At 46.9% G+C, this 22,621-nt stretch overlaps 1 protein-coding gene across 2 annotated transcripts in view; it reads right to left on the minus strand.

Moving 5' to 3' along the window:
- Positions 1-497: 497 nt before the first annotated feature.
- GMPR (guanosine monophosphate reductase) overlaps positions 498-22,621 on the minus strand; it is a 45,019-nt gene continuing 22,895 nt past the window's right edge. For both annotated transcript variants that reach the window (XM_068160818.1, XM_068160819.1), the window contains exons 8-9: positions 15,936-16,095; positions 498-678 (exon numbers count right to left, since the gene is read on the minus strand). In XM_068160818.1, the coding sequence (XP_068016919.1) occupies positions 498-678; positions 15,936-16,095 (341 nt within the window). The remainder of the gene's footprint in view (positions 679-15,935; positions 16,096-22,621) is intronic.

Genomic DNA, 22,621 nt, shown 5'->3' on the forward strand with positions numbered 1-22,621 from the left:
TTTTTTTTTTTGCCAGGACTAAGATTAAGGTAATTTATCTTTTTTTATTTCCCCACACAATTCCCTGCCTCTTTTTCTCTCCCAGTCTGCAAAGCACTGCCAGAAGTGGTAGCTGACAGGTCAGACTTACAAAAAGAGAATGTGTGAATGTGTGCAGGCGTAACAGCCATGTCTGTACAAGCCAGTTCCTTGTTAACTGAGGTTTCAGCAGCTATTTATCAGAGGATGGGGCTAGGGAAACAGGTGAAAAAATGCTGATTAAAAAAATAAAATAGGCACAATAAAAGATGAGGCTATTGCATTTTGAACCAATGGCACTGTGTTCATAGCACAACCTTCCCCTTCCAATCCCCAGCCACAGCCCCTCCAATGGCTGATGCTGCTATTCTGAGCCAGAGAGGAGTTTGCCACTAGACATGGAGGAGAAAGCAAACCAAGACAGCAGCCATACCTGCCCCTCTCCCCCACCCCTCTCTCCTCAGCCCCCCAGCCCCGGGCTAAGAGAAGACCTGGCTGTGCTGCTGGGTGACTCGGATAAAGGTTGTTCTCCTGCTCAGTTCCTTCAGTTTGGCAGCTCCCACGTAGGTGCAGGTAGAGCGCAGCCCCCCAAGGATATCCAGGATGGTGAGTTCCACGTCCCCTCTGTATGGTACCTCCACAGTTCTGCCCTCTGAAGCCCTGGAGAAGAGATCAATTATGGAATTTATGTCTAGAAGCAAAACATAACAGTGTGTTTACTGGAGCAATGTGGAGCTTAATGCTCTGCATGCTGCAGCTTACAAATGGTCCATCAGGTTTATTGCTTGCTTGCCTGTTGCTGCTTGGTGCTCTCAAGCACTGAAATGCCTCAACTGCAGTCACCATTACTGAAAATCAGAAGCAGACAAATCTTGTAGATGCTCCAATATGCCATAAGCAAGCTATTTACAGACCTGTCCTTCTCCTCCATCTGCCCACAAGCAGGGAACACTTCCACATTTATTGAAAGGTTATTTTGACCTTGCAACTTGCAAGCTTTACAGTTCAAGGGACAGCCAAGCTCAGGCAACTTTGAGAAAGGTCAGAGCTGGTTCCCAGTAGGCACCACTCAGCACAGCTCTAAAGAGGCTTCACAGCCTCTGGACTCTGTCCCATGTCACTGACCAGCTGCCAGTGGAAATGCTCCAGCTGTCTCCTAGGCTGATTCTCCAGAGCCCAAAAATTAAGTGGAAAGCCTGTTAGGGAAGCCTGCTGCAGAGCTGTCCTCCAAAGCTAAAAGGTGAGCTAGCACAGTTCAGAGCCAGGCAAAAAGGCCAGAAAAGATAGCGGTGCCATGAATGTTGTCGAGTATAGGCATATGCCAGCACAGCCTGAGCTATTCCCAACAGCACATCTGTAGAGCTGGAAGATGGAAGAATAAAGGTAAGTTAACCTTCACTTCTTTCCCTTCAGATTTCTCCAACCTCAAGCTCAGCAAATGCTTCTGTGTTGTATCAGCTGATCTCATTAGGATTTAGAACAAGCTTGTTCTGCTCAGCATGTGAGCTCCATTGGAGACAAGAAGCCTTGGGAAGAGGAGCCTAAGAGAAATGCAGAGGGGGGAAAGGGATTGCTCTCCTTATCCTTTACAAGCCAGGGACAGTCATGGCAGGCACATGTCACTGTTGTAAGTTTGCCTTTACCTAATGGGATAATGAGAAGTAAATTTTGCTTCAGCAATTTTGTTTACCCTGTATTTGCTTTAGTATGTGGTCACAGTATCACCAAGCCTGGCAGAGACCTCAAAGATCATCAGGTCCAACCTGTCACCACAGACCCCATGACTAGACCATGGCACCAAGTGCCACATCCAATCCCCTCTTGAACACCTCCAGGGACGGTGACTCCACCACCTCCCTGGGCAGCCCATTCCAATGACGAACGACTCTCTCAGTGAAGAACTTCCTCCTCACCTTGAGCCTAAACTTCCCCTGGCACAGCTTGAGACTCTGTCCTCTTGTTCTGGTGCTGGTTGCTTGAGAGAAGAGACCAACCCCCTCCTGCCTACAACTGCCCTTAGGTAGTTGTAGAGAGCCAGGAGGTCACCCCTGAGCCTCCTCTTCTCCAGGCTAAACAATCCCAGCTCCCTCAGCCTCTCCTCACAGGGCTTGTGCTCAAGGCCTCTCCCCAGCCTTGTTGCCCTTCTCTGGACACGTTCAAGTGTCTCAATGTCCTTCTTAAACTGAGGGGCCCAGAACTGGACACAGTACTCAAGGTGTGGCTTAACCAGTGCAGATTACAGGAGCACAATGACCTCCCTGCTCCTACTGGCCACACTATTCCTAATGCAGGCCAGGATGCCATTGACCTTCTTGGCCACCTGGGCACACTGCTGGCTCATGTTCAGGCAGCTGTCAATCAGCACCCCCAGGTCCCTCTCTGTTTGGGAGCTCTCCAGCCACTCCAACCCCAGCCTGTAGCTCTGCATGGGGTTTTTGTGGGCCAAAGTGCAGCACCTGGCACTTGGATTTGTTGAATGCCATCCTGTTGGACTCTGCCCATCTGTCCAGTCGGTTGAGGTCCCTCTGCCGAGCTCTTCTGCCCTCTAACAGATCAACACCTGCTCCCAACTTGGTTGTGTTAAGGCCTTTAATGTATTTGCTTTTCTGGTTACATTACATAGGATCTAATGCATTTGTACTCTATGTGAACAGAGCACTCTATGTGGGGGTGGTTCTTTTCACCTCAGTGAAAAGGCTTAAAGCTATGGTGTTGGTGTGCTGGTTACTGGCATGTCCGATATGGTATGATCAGATCGCTCATATCCTTAGGCATGAGATTTGGTATTTGTATGCAGTGTCATCATTTATCAGTAATCTCACCCAGCTGATGGAGGGAACAGCAGAGAACACTTTTTCATCTTTTGAGGGTTTTGAATATCCTTGGGACACCACCACCAGTCTGTTTCTTTTGTCATGTCTCCTACATGTGTGCCTGGTCCGGACCGTAGTAACACAGATCTTTCTCAATACCACTTGAAGATCTGCCCCCCAGGCTGGACAATTATGAGTGGCAGAGTAGGTGGGAAAATATGGGCAAGTGCTTAGGATGGTGATCACCTCTGCTGTTTTGGAATTTCACCCCTGAGCACCTGGTGTAATGTTTAGAAAAAAGGATGTTGTCAGCCTGGAAATTCCCAAGAACTGCACATCACTGCAATGTATTGGGGGCTGGCCCATGCCTTTCAAACCCTTAGCACTATTCAGCACGCTCAGGGGGAAGAGGAGATCACTCGGCCTACAGACAGACTGGGGCAGCTGCAGGGTCATCATGGGAACAAGAGGAAGAGCCAGAGGTAATCACCTGGTCTTTATCCCCATGAGCTGTGGTACATACGGAAGGACTTTAGCCACCATTCAGGCAAGCCCATGCCCACCTGGCTGCTCTGATGCCAGGATAGTGGAAGCAGTAGTTTGGGAATAGAATAGAATAGAACCAGACCAGGTTGGAAGAGACCTTCAAGATCATCGCGTCTAACCTATCATCCAACACCATCGAATCAACCAACCCATGCAACCAAGTACCCTGTCAAGTCTTCTCCTGAACACCTCCAGCGATGGCAACTCCACCGCCTCAGAAGGCAGGGAAGCCAAACAGTTGGGATCCCTGTCTCGGGAAGGGGGCACTGCCAAGGTCACCATAAAACTGACACAAGCCCTCAGCCTCTGGAGACAACTTCTGTTAGGTATGAAGGATAGGTACCCCTTCAAAGACGGTATGACGATCACCTGGAAAGGTGGATCACCATGGAGAAAGGCATCCAGTGCTTGAAGGAACTGGCTGTGCAGGAAATGATCCAGATGAAGTCATATGCACACCAGCCATGAGGAGGATGTTTCTACAGAGTGCACCACCACCATATGCTAGTTCATTGGCAGTAACACCTGGGCCAAGGACAAAGAGCGGATGAAACAGCTAGCCTGCTCTGACACTATGAGGGAAGTCTCTCTTCTCACGTACAGGCCTGTGTTTTGCCATGAAAGACCTGTCCTGGGAGGTGCTTCTCCTCCGAGAGAACATGTTGTATTCCTCACCTGTACTCACCCTTATTTCAGCTAGTAAGAGCAGGCACTTCCCTGTCCAAGAGAGAATCTGGGAAGCACACACCACAGTGTATGCTATGGTTATAATTACATGATCCTGGGGAGAACATTAGAAAGTGGAACAGAAAATCCACTTCAGTGCTAGCTGCATGAGTCTGTAAATTGCAAGGAAACTCTTCCTGTAAGAACACTGTCCCAGTTTCCACTAGAAAGTCTCCCCAAAAGAGCAGATGAATTAATACTTCTCTGATCCTCTTGAAGGGACCTCCAAAGCATTTCCACAATGTGCAAGTGATTTCAGTCAGGATTAGAGGGGCCCTGTCTCTGATCCTCTTGAAGGGACTTCCAAAGCATTCTTACAATGCTTTGGAGGGATGTGCAGCACACCTGGAATCAATTGCCCCAGGGTGGAAACACAGCCCCACCATTTGCCATGGACTGATCCAGACTGTACTGGAGCAGGGTGGAGCTCTGAACACTTGCAGAACTGTGGCAGTTTTTAGCTGGGTGCCTCCTGTTACTGCCACATAAGCTACACCCCTGGTGTCCAGAGGGTCCAACCCAGTGGGTGAACACAGGAAATAGTGTATTTCATACCCATAATAGCCTGCACCCTGTAAATCCACCTGCAAAGGCATTCTCTTCCTCTTTCTTCCATCTCTGCTCCTGTGGGAGATACGCCCTGTTGGGTAACAGTGGGGGAGTTTCTCAAGGCCTCTTAGGCCTGGCTAGGCTTAATGCCAGGAGGAAGGGGGAGGGGAGGGGGAAAGCAGTCTCAGACCTGGCCAGCCTGGGACTAGCCTAGCAGTGGGAGGGGAAAGAAAGAGCCTTGGGAGTTTTGGGTATACCCTCAGGTGTGGAGAAGGGAAATGTTGGGAGTTCTTTGGGTGTGCTGTAAGGGACTCTGTGCACTTGGGGATTCTTTGTCACTATGCTTTGTAGTTTCTGTAAAACACTGCTTTCCAGTTAAACTTTCCATCACTTTCCAATCCATTTGTGTGAGTGTCATTCTTTTGCCCCTTTCAGGAGCAATAGAGGATCTGTCTGGCCTCAAACCAGGACAAGTACATTGATGATATCAGTTTGGGGTGACACAGCAGAAGACATTTTTGAGAAAGCAGAGAAAATAATCCAGGTTCTTCTGAAGGCTGGATTTACTATAAAGTGAAGGAAGGTCAAGGGATCCACAGGAGAGATCCAGTTTCCAGGGATGAAATGGAAAGATGGGCATCACCAGATTCCACTGGATATCATTAACAAGACTGCTGTTATGTCTCCACCCATTAATCACAAGGAAGCCCTGGCTTTCTTGGGTGTTGTGGGTTTATGCAGGATGCATAGCCCAGACTGTAGTCTTACTGTGAGCCCTCTCTACCAAATGACTTGGAAGAAGAATAATTTTCAATGGGGGCCTGAGCAGGGACAAGCCTTTGAGCAAGTCAAATAGGTGACTAAGCCTGCAGTAGCCTTTGGGCCAGTCCAGACAGGACAAGATGTTACAAACATGCTCAACACTGCAGCTGAGAAGAATGGTCCTAAATGAAGCCTTTGGCAGAAAACATTCAGGGAGACCCAAGGCCTAGGATTCTGGAGTCACAGCTACAAAGGATCTGAGGCAAACTACACTCTGACTGAAAAAAGAGATACTGGCAGAGTATGAATGAGTTTGAGCTGCCTTGGAGGTGCCTGGACTGAAACACAGCTCCTCCTGGCACCCTGACTACCAGTGCTGGGATGGATGTTCAAAGGAAGAATCTCCTCTCCCCATCATGCACCTGATGTCATGTGCATTAAGTTGATCACACTTATAATGCAACACACTTGAATAGGGAGCCCTAGCCACCCAGGAATCTTGGAAGTTGTCATGAACTGGCCAGGAGGCAGAGATTTTGGGATGTCACCAGAGGAAGCAGAGGTTATGTGCTGAAGAGGCCCCACCATAAAACAAATGGCCAGACAATGAAAAGCAGTATGCCCTCTTCACTGACAGGTCCTGTCACATAGTGGGAAAACACCAACGGTGGAAGGTTGCAGAAGCTGCTGAGGAAGATGGTTAAGCAAGTCAGGTTGCAGACATGCAGAGCTGACAGCTGAGTTAAAACCAGAACAGTAAGACAGTGCCTGCCTGGGATTTGGGGAAACCAGTGCAAATTCTACAAACCATATCCTGCCATCTGCATGCTGTACTGGGCAAGAAATGCAGGGTTTACTGCCCACTCAGTTCATACAGCAGAGCCCAATTAATGTGTGCATGAATGTCCCTTCACTTCAAACATGGATGCCCTGTTAATTCAAGCTTGGACATCATACAGGGCAGAAGCTGCAGGGGTTTGATAGCAGAGAGCAGACTGCAAACAAAGGCAGCACCAGTTACAGTGATTCAACAGACCTGCAGAGATGGGAACATTGCTCTCAAGAGTGCAAACACCTGGAGGTCCTTTTTTCAGAGCAAAACTACAGAAGTGTGGGACACTTACTGCCACTGCCTCTACAGTAGCTATGGTGGTGTTAGGAAGCTGAAGCTTGTGGCATGCCACTTTTGGTTTTGGAGACCAAAACCTACTGAACTGGTGACCTCCTAACATCAGAGCCTCAAAGGACTGACAGCTAGACAGTTGCTACTGCTCCTCTAGTATCATCTGGTAAGCTAGTGGGATGTCCTGTTGATCAAGTCATCTATAGATAGTGTACCAGGGGAAGCACACTGGAAGAGAGGTCTGAGATGAGTTCCACCAAAAATACTGAGAATACAATTTTGTGTTCATCCTTAACAAAACTGTCAAAAAGGACTGAACACTCTCCATCCTCTCACCCTACATGTTGGGAATAATGGGTATTCCAGAAGGAAAAGGACAAGTAGAGGATGGAAGTGGCACAGAAATCTAGAGCTCTGAGTTAAGCAATTGTGCCCACAGCAAAGAGATCAGAGCTCAGTTGTTACTGCTGTGGAACAAGCTTCCAGACAGCAAGAATGTGACCCGTGGTGAACTTAAGGGGAGCTGAGATCTGGTGGGGCAAAGAGGTTTAGTTGTCTGGCTTTGTTGGAGTCTGGAAAAGGAGGTGGAAATGCATTTACTTAGGTGTTTGTTTAATTACCCAGCAGTGGATAAAAATTGACATTTCTATTAAATGAAACTAAGTAAAAATTCCCCAAATTGAGACCATTTTGCCAGCCACAAATGCCTGTGTGCAGGACGCACACGGATTACAAGGGGTGTCACAAAGCTGGCACACTTGGCAGAGAGCTGCATATGCAAGTCAGAAGGAACTGCTGAGGAATTTGCCACTCCAAGATCTCTCCTCAAGTTATGACCTGAAACTAACCCTTTCTCAGAAAAGAATGGTGAAGCTGGAGCAGCTGGGACTCCCAACAGCTGGGAAAGGGGTGCTCAGATGCTCTCAGATGACACACTGTCTTTCACTAGCCACTGAATTGTGAACAGAAAGGGAGACCTATTTGCTTTACACTTTTTTTGCACAGGGTCCAGTCTGTGGTGTGCCACATAATTCCTGCCCAGTTTAACACTGGCACAGTGGGTGGGATCCTGCTAGGATGGAGTGAAGCACAGGTGATGGTGCTTTGTCAGACCAGCAAAACGTGGGTCAGGCTGCCCCAGCATAGGGTAACCTTAGGAGTGAAGCATGTAAGAAATGGCAGGAACTGGGGGAAGGTCTTCCAAACTATCATTTGGGTTACAGAAAAAGACAGTAAGCAGCAGCCAGCTGCTGGTGCTCTTCTGTCTCTGTGGCCCAAATTCCATCTTAACAGTTACTATGAAGTGCCAAAACCAAGCCTAGCAGCAGCTGTGAACTACTGAGTGACCACAGGAGAACTGCAGCATTCACACAAATCCTGTGAAATCTCAGGGTTAGCAACAGTAAATTGGCTGTAACAGAACAATACTGCATGCAGTCTCCTCTCCTGCTTGCCTTATTTTCTCCTGTAAAAGAAGCTTAGTAATTGCCTTTCAGAAACTCCCAGCTTGGATCTGTGTTCCTTATGGAAGGAGGTAAAAATAAACCCCTGTATAAAAGATACAGAAGTAGTTCATCTGGGTAAACAGATTTCATACAGAACTGAACGGAAGCCATTTGATACATTCATTACAAAAACAACTGCTCTCGTGGCTTCATCCCCTGCTGCAGCCATCTCCCCTTACCTGTCAGTTTTAACTGTCTGATGGAGGCTCAAGTTCTCCAGCCAAAATGTGCCATTTTGAGAAGACGAAGTTAAGTGACAAACAGTCTTATTCTGCAGAGGACTGAGCAAACTGAGCTCCTCAGCACATGAAAAAAAATCATTCTGAGTGCTCAGGCTCTTTGAAAGACAAAACAGCTTACTGGTGCCACTGATAAAGACTTACAGCTGGGCTTTGTAGAAGCATATAAAGAAGCTGCACAAACTTGACCTGTTTGGGGCATCCAGCATTTAAAACGCTGACTTAGAACCTTTTTAGTTCAAGTTTGCCATAAGCTAAACCAGTAAGTGACTAAACTTCTTGTAACTTTTCCTGTAAGTGCAATTCAGAGCAAAGCCTTGCCCTGTTTAACTCATCCCCTCAATGTCCAGCACATTTACAGTGATGGACACATAACAGTTGCTATTTTTAAGCCATGGTGACACTCACAGTGGGATAGGCCAAGCAATATCAAGACCAAGGCTGGTATGGGTAGCTAGCTCTGCATCATAGTTGCAATGTGAACAAGAGAAGAATCAGCTCCACAGTCAACAACCAAGGATTACACATTTAATATTTGGCATTGGTGTAGCTAGTGGGAGACCAGAGGACTCCTCCTATGTTACCTATTAATGGCACAAAAAGGCAGATTCTCACAGTATCACAGTATAACTAAGGTTGGAAGAGACCTCGAGGATCATTGAGTCCAACCTATCAACACAGACCCCATGACTAGACCATGGCACCAAGTGCCACGTCCAATCCCCTCTTGAACGCCTCCAGGGATGGTGACTCCACCACCTCCCTGGGCAGCACATTCCAATGACGAATGACTCACTCGGTGAAGAACTTTCTCCTCACCTCAAGCCTAAACTTCCCCTGGCACAGCTTGAGACTCTGTCCTCTTGTTCTGGTGCTGGTTGTCTGGGAGAAGAGACCAACTCCCTCCTGGCTACAACCACCCTTCAGGCTGTAGAGAGCAATAAGGTCTCCCCTGAGCCTCCTCTTCTCCAGGCTAAACAATCCCAGCTCCCTCAGCCTCTCCTCACAGGGCTTTTGCTTGAGGCCTCTCCCCAGCCTTGTTGCCCTCCTCTGGACACGTTCAAGAGTCTCAATGTCCTTCTTAAACTGAGGGGCCCAGAACTGGACACAGTACTCAAGGTGCAGCCTAACCAGTGCAGATTACAGGGGCACAATGACTTCCCTGCTCCTGCTGGCCACACTATTCCTAATGCAGGCCAGGATGCCATTGGCCTTCTTGGCCACCTGGGCACACTGCTGGCCCATATTCAGGCAGCTCTCGATCAGCACCCCCAGGTCCCTCTCTGTTTGGGAGCTCTCCAGCCACTCCATCCCCAGCCTGTAGCTCTGCATGGGATTGCTGCAGCCAAAGTGCAGCACTCGGCACTTGGACTTGTTGAATGCCATCCCATTGGACTCTGCCCATCTGTCCAGTCTGTCGAGGTCCCTCTGCAGAGCCTTTCTACCCTCTAACTGACTAACATCTGCTCCTAACTTGGTGTCATCTGCAAACTTGCTGATGACTGACTCAACCCCCTCATCCAGATGATCAATGAAGATGTTAAAGAGGATGGGGCCCAGCACTGATCCCTGGGGGACACATGAAAGATTTCAGATTGTGCTTTTTCTCCTTTGTTGCTGAGGTCTCAGATCTTGATCCCCAGGCAGCTCTAAAATCAGGAAGCAAATCAAAGTATAGCTCTGGATTAAGCAGAATTTATGTAGTATTGCCCATAAGGAACCAAAAAGGCCTATCTAAGCTGTGCCTAATACAGCACTTTGCTGCACATCCTTTACTCCTACAGCACACAATATTTGCATTTAATCTCATTCTTGAGGGGGACCAGATCACACACACACACTTACCTAGGCAGAACAGAATTTGACAGCTGCCTTAGCTGTACCCATGGGCCAAAGCTTTCCCAAACTCTTCCTGTGACTTTGACCATCTCTGTGGTGGCAAGGCCCTAAATGACTATGCTCCTCTGAGATCCATGCAGCATGCTTGGGCTGCTCTGTGATCTCTGATCTCTCAGGGAGCTGCTGTTAACTACCAGCATCAGGCCTTTCCCACACTCCAGCTCACCTAAGTACAGGGTAGCAAAGGCCAGTAAGTAATTGTAGTTCAGATAACAATTTGCCAGCATCTCTGTCTAAATGGCAGGTGCTGGTTTTAAATTGTGAGATAATGATTAGTGCTGATACATATGTTCTCCTCAAACTACAGCAGTCATTGTTTATTTCTGCCTTTTAAGAAATGCCTTTTTTCACTTCCTGAAAAACAACAAAAAACAACTAAACAAAACCCAAAACCACAAAGCAAAAAAACCAACACCACCACAAACCCACAACACACAAAACAAAACAACCACCACTACACAACCCTTGGAACTTGCCAAAACTCAGAGGCTTTTTGTCCTTGGAAAAACTCTTCACCATTACCTCCCATCCCTATGTCCAACTAATTTTCTTCTCTTCAGAAGTCTTTGTCAGAAAGCAGTACTAAACTACACTGTGCCTAGTAGGCACACACTATCAGTTAAGAACCATCCACAAGCTCTCCATGTCCCCATTTTCACAGAGGTTTCCCTTTCAATAAGCCTGAGTTTTCTGTCAGAGCAGGAAAGCTAATGTCTTCATTTGTCTCCAGCTCTCTCCTGCAACTTAGTTTCCATTATTACTGCAGACTAGGAGCTCATCACGATTTCATTACCTTCATCAATGACACAGAGAACACGATCAAGTGCACTCTCAGCAAGTTTGCAGATGACACCAGGCTGAGCAGTGTGACTGACAATCCTAACGGACTGGATTTCATCCAGAGGGACCTGGACAAACCTGAGATGTGGTCCCATGTGAATCTCATGAGGTTCAACAAGGCCAAGTGCACCTGGGTTGGTGCAATCCTCAGTATCAGTCTAGGCTGGAAGACAAAGGGATGGAGAGAAGCTGGGCAGAGAAGGAATTGTGGGTACAGGTGTATGAGAATCACAGAAACCTTCCAGTTGGGAAAGACCCTCAGGATCACCAAGTCCAACCAATAACCCTACTCTATAAGGTTCACTCCTAAACCATATGACCAAGCACCACACCCAAACGACCCTTGAACACATCCAGAGTTGGTGACTCAACCACCTCCCTGGGCAGCACATTCCAATGCCTGACTGCTCCTTCTGTGGAAAGTGTTTTCCTAATGTCCAGTCTAAACTTACCCAGTCATAGCTTGAGGCCATTCCCTCTTGTTCTATCACCAATTACCTGTGAGAGGAGACCAGCACCAGCCTCTCCACAATGTCCTTTCAGGTAGTTGTAGAGAGCAATGAGGTCTCCCCTCAGCCTCCTCTTTTCCAGCTCCTTCAGCCACTCTTCGTAAGATTTGTTCTCCAGGCCCTTCACAGCTTTGTTGCCCTCTGCACTCACTCCAGCACCTCCACATCTCTCCTGTATTGAGGTGCCCAAAACTGGACACAGTATTTGAGGTGTGACCTCACCTGAGCTGAGTACAAGGGAACAATCATCTCCCTACTCCTGCTGGACACAGCATTTGTGACACAAGCCAGGATGCCATGGCTTTCTTGGCCACCTGGGCACACTGCTTGCTCATATTCAGCTGCTTGTAGATTAGAACCCCCAAGTCCCTTTCAGCCAGACAGCTTTCCAGCCGCATTTCCCCAAGCCTGTAGCATTGCTTGGGGTTGTTGTGACTCAAGTGCAGGACCCAGCATTCAGCCTCGCTGAATCTCATCCTGTTAACACTGGGCCATGGATCCAATCTATCCAGGTCCCTCTGTAGAGCCTCCCTACCCTCATGAAGATCAACACTCCCACCTAACTTGGTGTCATCTGTGACCTTATTACTGATGACACTCTATGTCTTCATCAAGGTCATTAATAAAGATGTTAAATGGAAGTGGTCCCAACACTGAGCCCTGAGGAGCACCACTGACTCACAGAGACAGCCTTGCTCCTGTGCCTTTAATACTTCCCTCTTGAAGTATGCCCAGCCTTCTGGGACTCCTATATCCTTCAGGGTGGCCTCTCAAGGGACTTTGTCAATCAGTCTCCTAAACAGGTCAAAGTTTGCCCTACAGAAGTTCAAGGTGGCAGTTTTACTAACCCCTCTCCTTGTTTCCCCAAGGATAGAGAACTCAATCATCTCATGATCACTGAGTCCTAGATGCACCTCAACCTTTATTTCCCCCACAAGCTCTTCCCTGTTCGCAAGAAGCAGGTCCAGGAGAGCACCTTCCCTGGTTGGCTTCCTCACCATTTGTGTCAGGAAGTTATCCCGCAGGAACCTCCAGGATTATTGTCTCCCTTCTGTATTGCATTCCCAGCAGACATTTGGGAAGTTGAAGTCTCTCACAAGAGCAAGGGGAAGCAATTGTGAAACCTCTAACCACATATAAAAAAATTTCATCTACCTCTTCATCCTGGCTGGTCTATAACAGATTCCCAACACAATATCACTCTTGCTGGCCTTACTCCTGATTCTTACCCACAAGGACTCAACCCTATCATCACCTTCATTAAATTGCATAGTTTCATATGTTTCCCTAACACAGAGAGCCAGTCCACCACCTCTTTTTCCTTGCCTATCCCATTTGAAAAGTTGGTACCCATCAATTGCAGCACTACAGTTGCAGAAGTCATCCCACCAGGTTTCTGTGATGGGTATTATATCATAGCTTCCCTGTAGCACAGTGGCCTCCAGCTCCTCCTGTTTATTGCCCATGCTGTGTGCATTGGTGTATAAACAGTTCAGGGAGGGAGCTGAGTACATAGTTTTCAACCTTGAGGTGGAGTAGACCTTCTGCTTATCTAAGATGCCCACACACTGCTCCACAAGCATTGGGCTACTACACCCAGAGTTCTTGGTGTCAAGGCCAGCTACATCACCATCCCCCTTTAAAACTAGTTGAAAGCCTTGTCAGTGAGCCAACTCATGGGCAAGGATTCTTGTCCCCTTATGGGACAGGTGAAATCCATCTGTCGCCAGCAGACTCACTGCCAAGAAAACCTCCCCATGGCCAAACCCCCCAAAGTTCTGTTGGTGGCACCAACCTCTAAGCCATGTGTTAATCACATGGATTTTTTTTCTTTCCTTCAGTATTACTTCCTGTCACTAGAGGGACTGAAACCACCACTTGTGCTCCTGAGCCCTCAAGTAATCTCCCCAAAGCCCTCAAGTCTTAAGTGCTTTTGTACTCCTATGCACTACCTCATCATTCCCAATCTGCACAGCCAACAGCAGGTAATAGTCTGATAGCCACACCAGATCAGGGAGTCTCTTAGACAAGTCCCTAACCCATACCCCAGGCAGGCAGCACACCTCCCTATGGGATGGATCTGGCCTGCAAATTGGGCCCTCTGTTTCCCTGAGAAGGCAATCACCTACTACTACCACCTTTCTTTTTTTGTCCTTTGCACTAGTCCTAAGTTGCGGGGCTGGCTGACAAGTCCTGGGTGGCTGCATGCATGGATGTTCATCCCTGTCCTTGTTCATCTGGCCCTCTGGTTCAAGAGGCTGTTGTGTGTGGACAACTGGGAAGACCGAGGGGACTGGGAGGGGACTCACCTGCCTCTCCTGCCTTGCTGGAGAGGGACCTGCCTCCATTCCTACCCATCTCTTAGGTTTCTTCCTATTTCCAGGTGACAAGAAGGGATGGGATCTCCTGCTTCTTGTGCCACCCACACCTGCTGACCCTCCCCCAGGGCTGGCAGAGTCCAACTCCCTAATTTTATTTCCCCTCCATAGGCCCTTGTAGTCCTTAGCCTCACAACATCTTCCTTGAGCTCAGCGACCAGGGTGAGATGATGATTCACCTGCTCACATCTAATACTTATGTTGTCTCTGCAACCCTCCATTGCCAGGCTCCAGCACTCACCACAGCCAGGGGCCTGGACACCTCCATGTCTGCTCAGAACCTCTGTCTGGGTACCCAGTTTTCTGCTAACAACAGCCTTCAGCCTGGTTATAACTATTGCTGGATCTCTATCACTAACTGACTTCACAGGCTGCTGGGACACACCCAGATAACTTACCTTGCTTGTTGAATGACCTTGTTCTGTGTACAGGGGTCACCAAGCCCAACAAGGTATGGAACAGCTGCAACAACCCCTGGGGCAGCCACAATCACAGTCTGATCACCCTGTGCTGCCTGTTTCTCCCAGAGACTTCTTATCACTTGATCAAGGATGGGTGGTGCCGGTGCCGCCCACACGGGTGGGTGGTGGGCAGTGCTGCTCTCTGCAGCAGAAGGCCGTTTGCCATGTTAATGCCTCGTTTGAATACTGGAGGTGCTGGTTCCACCCACTCTAACTCAGCAGCCCGCCCACAAGCTGCCAGCCCCCAACACAGTAAAGCCACTTTTCCCGGATTCAAAAAGCCCTAAAAAGAGCTTCTCAGGGGCTCTTTAGGCTACAGATCCCCTGCCCAGCACAGCCTTACCTGCACTGAAGCTGATCTCTACAGCAGAAGCTGGACATGAGCCAGTAATGTGCACTTATGGTCCTGAAACCAGCTGCATCTTGGGCTGCATCAAAATCTCAAAGGTCTCTTCCAACTTGGTTAATTCTATTCTAATTCTGTTCTAAAAGCAGTGGGGCCAGCAGGCTGCAGGAGGTGATTCTCCTGCTCTGCTCTGGGGAAACCCAGTGCTGTGTTCAGCTCTGGAGTCCCCAGCAAAGGAAAGACATGAACTTGTTGAGATGTGTCCAAAGCAGGCCACAGAAATTATCAGAGATTTAGGACATCTCTCCTATGAAGAAAGGCTTCGAGAGTTGGGGTTGTTTGTCATGGAGAAGAAAAGCTCCAGAGACCTTTTTGTGGCATTTCAGTACTTACAGAAAAGTACTGACTTTAGCAGGTCCTGTTGTGACAGGACAGGGGGGGTGACAAAAAGAGGGGAGATTTAGACTAGGTATAAGGAAGAAATTTTTTACATTGAGGGTGGTTTACCACTGGCTGATGTTGCCCAGAGAGGTGGTAGATGTCCCATCCCTGGAAACATTCCAGGTCAGGTTGGATGGGGCTCTGAGCAGCCTGATCTATTTGAAGATGTCCTTGCTCACCCCAGGGGAGTTAGATTAGATGACCTTAAAAGATTCCTTCCAACCACACATTCTGTGGTTCTAAGTGAGGTAGGCCAAAGAAGACAGGTGTAAATGCTCTGAAGTAGGCTGTGTCTTACTGCTTTGTAAAATGCTGGGTGAACTAGTGCACGTTTTTATGGTGCATTTTAACTTTTCAGTAGTGGCAGACAAGAAGCAGTGCAGCCAGTGTCAGGGTGGAGGACAGGAGGTAGGATTGAAGATGGCTTCTATGTAGCATGATGTCTATTATCAGCATGTCTCTTTGTCAAAGCATGAATTCTGTTTTGAGCTCTAAGTCAGAACTGTGCCTTATGACTTCCCAGACCACACAGCTGCAGTGACAGCACACTGCACTGGCTGCGATCAAGTGAACAGGGCTGCTCCCAGCTAGCCACCTCCCGCTCCTTTTCCCCCTCTCCCCCTTCATGTCATCCCTTTCCCAGATCTGCTGCCAAAGTAGTTTTTAACAGCTTCCTGAACAGGCATGGGCCTGCTTCCAAGAGATGCCTTTTACACAATTCCACTCCATAAGTTACTGGATAGCTGGCTCACTGCAATTGCTCCTGTGTGGAATTCATACCTGTATTCAGCAACCCCTCCTGCATGCTTCTTCATAGCTGTATCAGAGCTCATTCCATAGAAGAGTTTCACCTTCTTGCCATTCTTTTCTATAATCTCTCCAGCACACTGGTCATGGCCTGCAAACATTCCTCCAAGCATGACAAAATCAGCACCAGCTCCTGTGATCAACAAAGTAACACATAAGCAAGGAAGAGAGAAACTGGTGAATGACAAAGCAAGAACACAATGGCCTCCAAAAACAATTGCCAGCCCTAAACAGCTTGGCACAGAGAGTCCTGTCCTGTAGTGGATGTGGCACACCTGGAACAAACACTTTGCTGCAGAACTTACACACCCTGAATTGTATCTCTCTGATACTATAAATGGAAATGATCCTTCTCTGTTGTTATGACAAAGACACAGATTATTCTACTCCCCTAATCATAAAGCTGGGACCTGCTGAACTCCATGATGTACAGGGAAGAGGACAGCTCCTACTTCAAGGCCTTTCTAGGCTACAGACTCTGAGTGGGAATGTATCCTGAAGGAAGGTATACGCATGACTATAATCTCCTCCTCCCAACATGGATATAAACCAAGCAGATTTTTCAATGAGATTCAAGTTCATCAGCTGTATGTGTCCAGAGCAAGTCTGGGTGATCCCTTGCCAAAGAGATCTGCATGGATCCGTATTTGATTCTTCTTGTTTAGAAATGCTGGGCCAAGGACCACCCCCCCTGGGTTCTGTGGCTCTCAGCAGGCACCACAAAGGAGGTCTAACCCCTAGCTACAACTCCTGAATCTGCTCCAGATACTGAACAACAACACTGGATATTCAATCATGCCTGTTCAGACTGTCCATCTTCCCTGCCTCTGCAATTCATTAAATCAGTTCCACTGGGGCTAAGATTAGGAAGGTTTTTGGAATCACTCTGATACTTTACTGTGATTTCCAATAGTCTGGAGAAGAGAAGGCTGAGAGGAGACCTTATCTATGTCCATAAATATCTGAAGGGTGGCTGACAGGAGGATAGCAACAGTTTCTCTTCAGTGATACCCAGTGACAGGACAAGGGGTAATGGATGTAAACCCAATCACAGGAAATTCCATCTCAACATAAGAAAAAACTTTTTTACTGTGAAGGTGACAGACCACTGGAACAGGCTGCCCAGAGAGGTTGTGGAGTCTCCTTCTCTAGAGGCCTTCAAAACCCACCTGGATGCGTTCCTGTGTGACCTGCCCTAAGTGATCCTGCTTTGCAGGGGTGTTGGGCTCAATAATCTCAGGAGGTCCCTTGCAGCCTCATTCTATGATTGCATTATACTATGATTATATGATTTCCAGCTGGGCATATTTAGTCTTTATAGGAAAACTTTGGCTTTTAGTCTTTTATAAGCCTGTGGTAACCCATCCCTGAAACAAAGCATTTTCTTGTTTGGACTCTGCTTCTTCAATGTGTATATGTAAAAACAGGCTTGCCCTTTGCCCAGCTTCTTCCCAGAACTGGCAAAAGAACAGGACTACAGAATTCACTTCATAGAAAGCAGATGAGCCTGAACTAACCCCATGGTGTTATGAATATGCTCAAACTCTGGGGAGATCTCAGGTTAGGTAAGTCTGGCATTAAGATTTGCTGTGATCTCTGTTGCTATCCAAACAATGGCACTAGACCTTGAAATCTGAAGAGTGAGTGAAATAATTATCAAATCTGCTCAGCTTCTGCCATCTGCTTAAAAGCTCTGCAGACAAACCTGAATTTGGGAATATTTTCATCTTAAAAAACATTACAACTGTGGAGTGTGCAATGATTTATAAAAGGCTGTTCCCTTCCTCTATCCCTGTGCCCAAGAGCAGACTTAGCAGCACTGGCTGGGAGCAGAGCACCCAGCTGCTCTGCTGACCTCCCCTCCCTTTGCCTGGTTGCTGTTTGAAAGGAACAGTATGTCCATTACAGTGTCACCAAGGTTGGAAGAGACCTCAAAGATCATCGAGTCCAACCTGAAACACCTCCATGGTAAAGAGATGTTTAAAATGAGGCTTGTACAACATGCTGAGCACATCACGAGCAGTATTTATAACCACCACCCATTCAGGTGTCCTATCATGCCAGCTACCAGGCACATTTTTCCTGAGCTCTCTTGTTTCAGGTGGCTGAGTTTTAAACTCTCAGTTTGAGTCATGTGTAATACTACTATTAACCTGCCAAAATCAAAGGGAATGCTCATGATTTAAGACATTTTCAATTACTGCTCCTGTTACTCCCTGGCACAATCTTGCTCCACCTTTACAAAAACAAGTACCCTAAGAAATCTACTTGATGTCTTCTTCATGGGTGGAAGAAAACAACAGGAGGGAGGAGGTACACATTTGAGGTCAAGGTTTCAAAGAGGCTGTTTAAACAAGGCAAAGGCCTGCCAAAAGACACTCCAGGCTCTTTGCCTTGTTAATACTATCCGCAGTTCTAGTCCTGTTTCTGGCTGTGCGTCTTGCAGCCTCCAAGTTACTAATGCAAAAGAGTCACATGAAATCAGCACTTCAGAATCACAGAATCTTGGTTCTTGTGCTCTTAAGTATCTATTTATTGTTTTTCTTTTGACTATGTATTTTGGAAGGAAAGCAAATGTTTGAATAACATGATTGAAACTCATCCAACTTGAGTTAACTTTTGCAAACTACAACATAATTCATCAAGCTCTTCCAGAAGAGAGTAGCCATGTAACAACAGATGCAACACATCTAAACACTGGAATGACACAGCTTCACTGCCCTGCAGTGCCAGCAATGACAAGTCCCTATTAAATGGACATATTTTTCTAATGCTCTCCAGAACTTTTAACACTGCTTCAGTGTTGCAAAGATGTCTGAAAATATAAAGTCTGTTTAACTACTTCGTACCAGTTAACATCCAACCAGGAGGCTGTAGTTTCCACTGTGGTCTTGCTTTGCTTATGTATGATTTGTGTCCAGAAGCATTGGTCATGTTTGTAACACCTAGCTGTAGTCTTTAATTTTCAAGTACAGATAGACAGCCTGCTGTTATTTTTGGTTGTGGGGAACTGGCAACATCTGGCAACAACCCTCTAGATAACAGGATGCGATGGGGTATGTCACATACAAGCATTCTAGTAGCTTGCCCAGACTTTACTAGACTTGTCCTGTTTCCACACACAGCCACTTCCATGCCTTGGTGCTGGAAAGAACCTTCCCCTCGAGGCCTACACTGCATCTAGGCTGATTTTGCCCATTCACATTTCATAGTGCCTTTCAAGCCATTACAGAACATGCATGCTGATGCCCATGCACTCACACAATTCTGTTGGACCTGGATGGAGTCCCTCAGATATCTTTTGCATTGCTGACAATACAAAGTTACAGATAGTTAGATTGGCGCTGCACTAATTCAGCTGGAGTCAGCCTGGATCTGTAGCCTGGGTAGCCCTCCAGATGGATGCACCATAAGTTTGCCTGGACCACAGCTGGCCCTGGAAGCAGCATTCACCTGTGCTCCAGCTGAGCCTGCGGGCCTTTGTAACATAGGCATACACACACAGCTACTTACAATAGGGAAAAAAAGCCACTATGATCTGTCAGGTGTATTTTGAACCAGGATATGTCCCCAGTTGACTTTTCCATGTGATTCTTCCTTCCTTTTCCTTCCCTGCTCCTATATCTCTTCTCACCACTGCTGTAAGGAACAGCAGTATTGTGTTAAAGATGCTGGCATAGAATTCAAAAGGCACATTCTGTTCCTGGCTGTGCCACAAAAATATATGTGACCTCAGGCAATTGAACTCAGCACTTCTGTGCTTTGACTTCTCATCTTTAAAAAAAAGAAGACATTAGTGCTTCCCTGGGGCATTCTGAGAAATGTATTTATGTTACCAGCCTTTCCATTTGAACCATCCAAGAGCCTAATGCAAAGTTCTTTCATGTTTCCTCTCACTCCTTTTCCTGATAAACCCAGATCATTTCCATTATCATCTCCAATATCCATGTGGAGGTGACATTTTCAGTTTCCCAAATCCTTGCAAGATTGCCATCCAGCAGTTTCAGAATTCCAGCAATCTCTCCCACAGTATCTGTCCCTCCCAGGAGTTTTGTCCCACAACTTTAGTGCTTTTCTGTTGTTGTTTTTCCCAATAGGCTTCTACCTTGTTTCCCCTCTGTGCAGGTGCCCAGTCTGCTTCCAATTCCGGACACCAGTCAGTAGTGTTACCTTCCACTCACAAAGCTCCTCAGCATCTTCCCTGTGGTTCTTTAAAATTTTTTACTTGCACTCTATCCACTCTATTCCTGCTCCCATGAACTTGCCTCCTCCTGTCACATCTTAAGCCATTTTTCCATGCTGGTCTTCACATCTGGGACTCCCTGTCTCACACTTTTTGTGACTCAAATGACTACTTTGTCACTGCTTTGTAATGACTACCTCAACATCCCTTTTGTCATGGGTTGAGTTGAATCTGCTGATGTGTATTCACTACCATGATGCCATCCTGCCAGCTTCAAAAATGACAGTGCTGGCTGGAGCAAAGTATCATGGGGCTTGTAGTTCAGATTGTAACATGTGATGCTTCCTGTTCGGGTTTCTGCTTCTGGTTTCCAGGTTTGAGGTGTTGGTCTTTTCTGCTGTGCTGGCTGCTGCATGCTTGGGTGGGAGGAACTGTTTTAGTGCTGGCTTCTGCTGCTGCTTTTGCTGAGGTAACTGTATAGCACATCATCTAAATGAACTTTTTATCTCAACCCAGCTGGTTTTTATGTTACTTTCCTTCCCATCTTGCAGGGGTAGAGGTTTGCTTGTGAGAGCAGGGTATGTTAACCCAGGATACCTTTCATGAAGACCACAATGATCTGCCAAAAATTGCCAGCATGCTCTCTCTAACCAAAAGTCCTCTTTGCATGTCTCATCCATGCTTTGTCCAGGCCTCCATCCACAGGTGAAAGTGCACATCTGTGTAACAACCAGCATTTGCTATCCGATGTATTTATGTAACTCCTCCCCACCCAAGAGGCTCTCAGCAAGTGCAGAGTTCTGTGCTAGCCAATTCAATATCAAGGCTTTGGCTTGTAAAGGCTGGGCATGGAGATTACCATTGCATGGCTCACACAGCCAATCACCTCAACACTAATCCATAAACACTTGATAGTGATAACATTATCTAGAAGCTCATCTCACCACCCATCTTTGACAAATGCACATTTGGCTCCAGCTAGTCAGATGCCCACAGTATGTCTGCTTCAATTTATACATAACCATATATAAGTTTATTGCCTCAGGGTAATCTCTATCAGGTTCAGCCATGTACCTGTGACACACCGGTCAGACTGATCTGTTTGGCTTACTATCAGAGTAGAATTACTGCTTCTATAATCCAAGTTTTCTGATGCTTGTCTGTTACAGGGACTACCCATGGTAGTTATTGCATACCACTGTGAATCTCCTGGACAAAAATCTGCCTTTTCACTGGTTTTAAGTAAGGTTCTGTTCAGGTAGCTGAAGAGACTGAAAGGACCCTTCTGACTTGCTATAAACATCACAAAGGAAAACATTTTAAACAGCTTGAAGATGCTTCCTGTTGTTCTAACTTCTGGAGATGCTGTTGAAAAAAGACCTTTTCTACAGGCTGGGTTGCTGCGCAGGCAGCTGGGAATGTGGTCAGGTCACAATCCCAGTTCACAAGCTCCCAGTGACAAGGCCAGCAAGAACTGGGTGAGCTGTGGAGCCAGAGAAAGGCAGAACAAAGGCCTCTCTGCAGGTGGTATGAAGTCAGAGTGGGCTGGGCTGAGGAGAGGTCGGGTTGTCTTTTAACACAGTCCTGTTGTCAAAGAGGGTGGATGCCACTGTTCAGCTATGTCATAATCACCCAACTGAAACTATCTATTCCCTAAGTCACATCACCCACTTGGTAACACAAGTGTGCTGTGAAATCCTGTGACTGAGCAGATTCCCTGCTGGTACCAATCCCTTCATGGCTGTGCTTAAAATTATCCAATTAAGTCTTCCTTATCATCTGACCTGTCTAAAAACAGAAGCTGTCTGCAAACTTAGAAGACAGATTTTGGTTTCAACCTTTCCAGGAGGCCTTGAGTTTTTCTTGGCAGGTCTGTAATCTGAGTTTGAGACTGTCCCTGCTTTCCATACTTGCAAAGCTTCCTGCCATGCAGGCATGCTGCATCATAATGTCCTAGCTCTTGTATCATACCACCAAGAAATCCCAGTGAGAGACTGTGCTGTCTCACTGTATTCTAGGTACTATCAGACTGTGGCATCTCCAAAAGGTCTGGCATTTTGGGGGTAGAGAAGTGTCTTTAAGTCCTGTCAGCCTAAAATGCATTTGGTGCCTGGTTTACATACACCACTGCAACAAGATTATGGCTAAATGGCAGTCCTGACCTTGACTCCCCACACCAATGTAACACTCATGCCCAAGAGAAAATACCCACAGATTAAATCCTCTGTTCTATCAGCAAGAGCTGGTGCCATTCACTGAAGCTAATGGCAGGACAGCAAAATCTGTTAATGATTAACTTAGATGTTTTAGACATCTGTTCAGCTCTAGGAGATAGAGTATAAATAAAACCTTGTCTCTTCAAGCAGACAGCTGATCCCAAGAACATCTCCAGGGATCTGGCCTGCCTTTTTGTTTTGTTCTTCTGTCCAACTCACATTCCACTAACTCTTTGTCCATTCAAGGCCAGATCTGGCAA

The sequence above is a fragment of the Melanerpes formicivorus genome, unplaced genomic scaffold (genome assembly GCF_026170545.1).
Source record: "Melanerpes formicivorus ecotype bairdi unplaced genomic scaffold, bMelFor1.0.p_v2 SCAF_53, whole genome shotgun sequence".
NCBI lineage: Eukaryota > Metazoa > Chordata > Aves > Piciformes > Picidae > Melanerpes > Melanerpes formicivorus.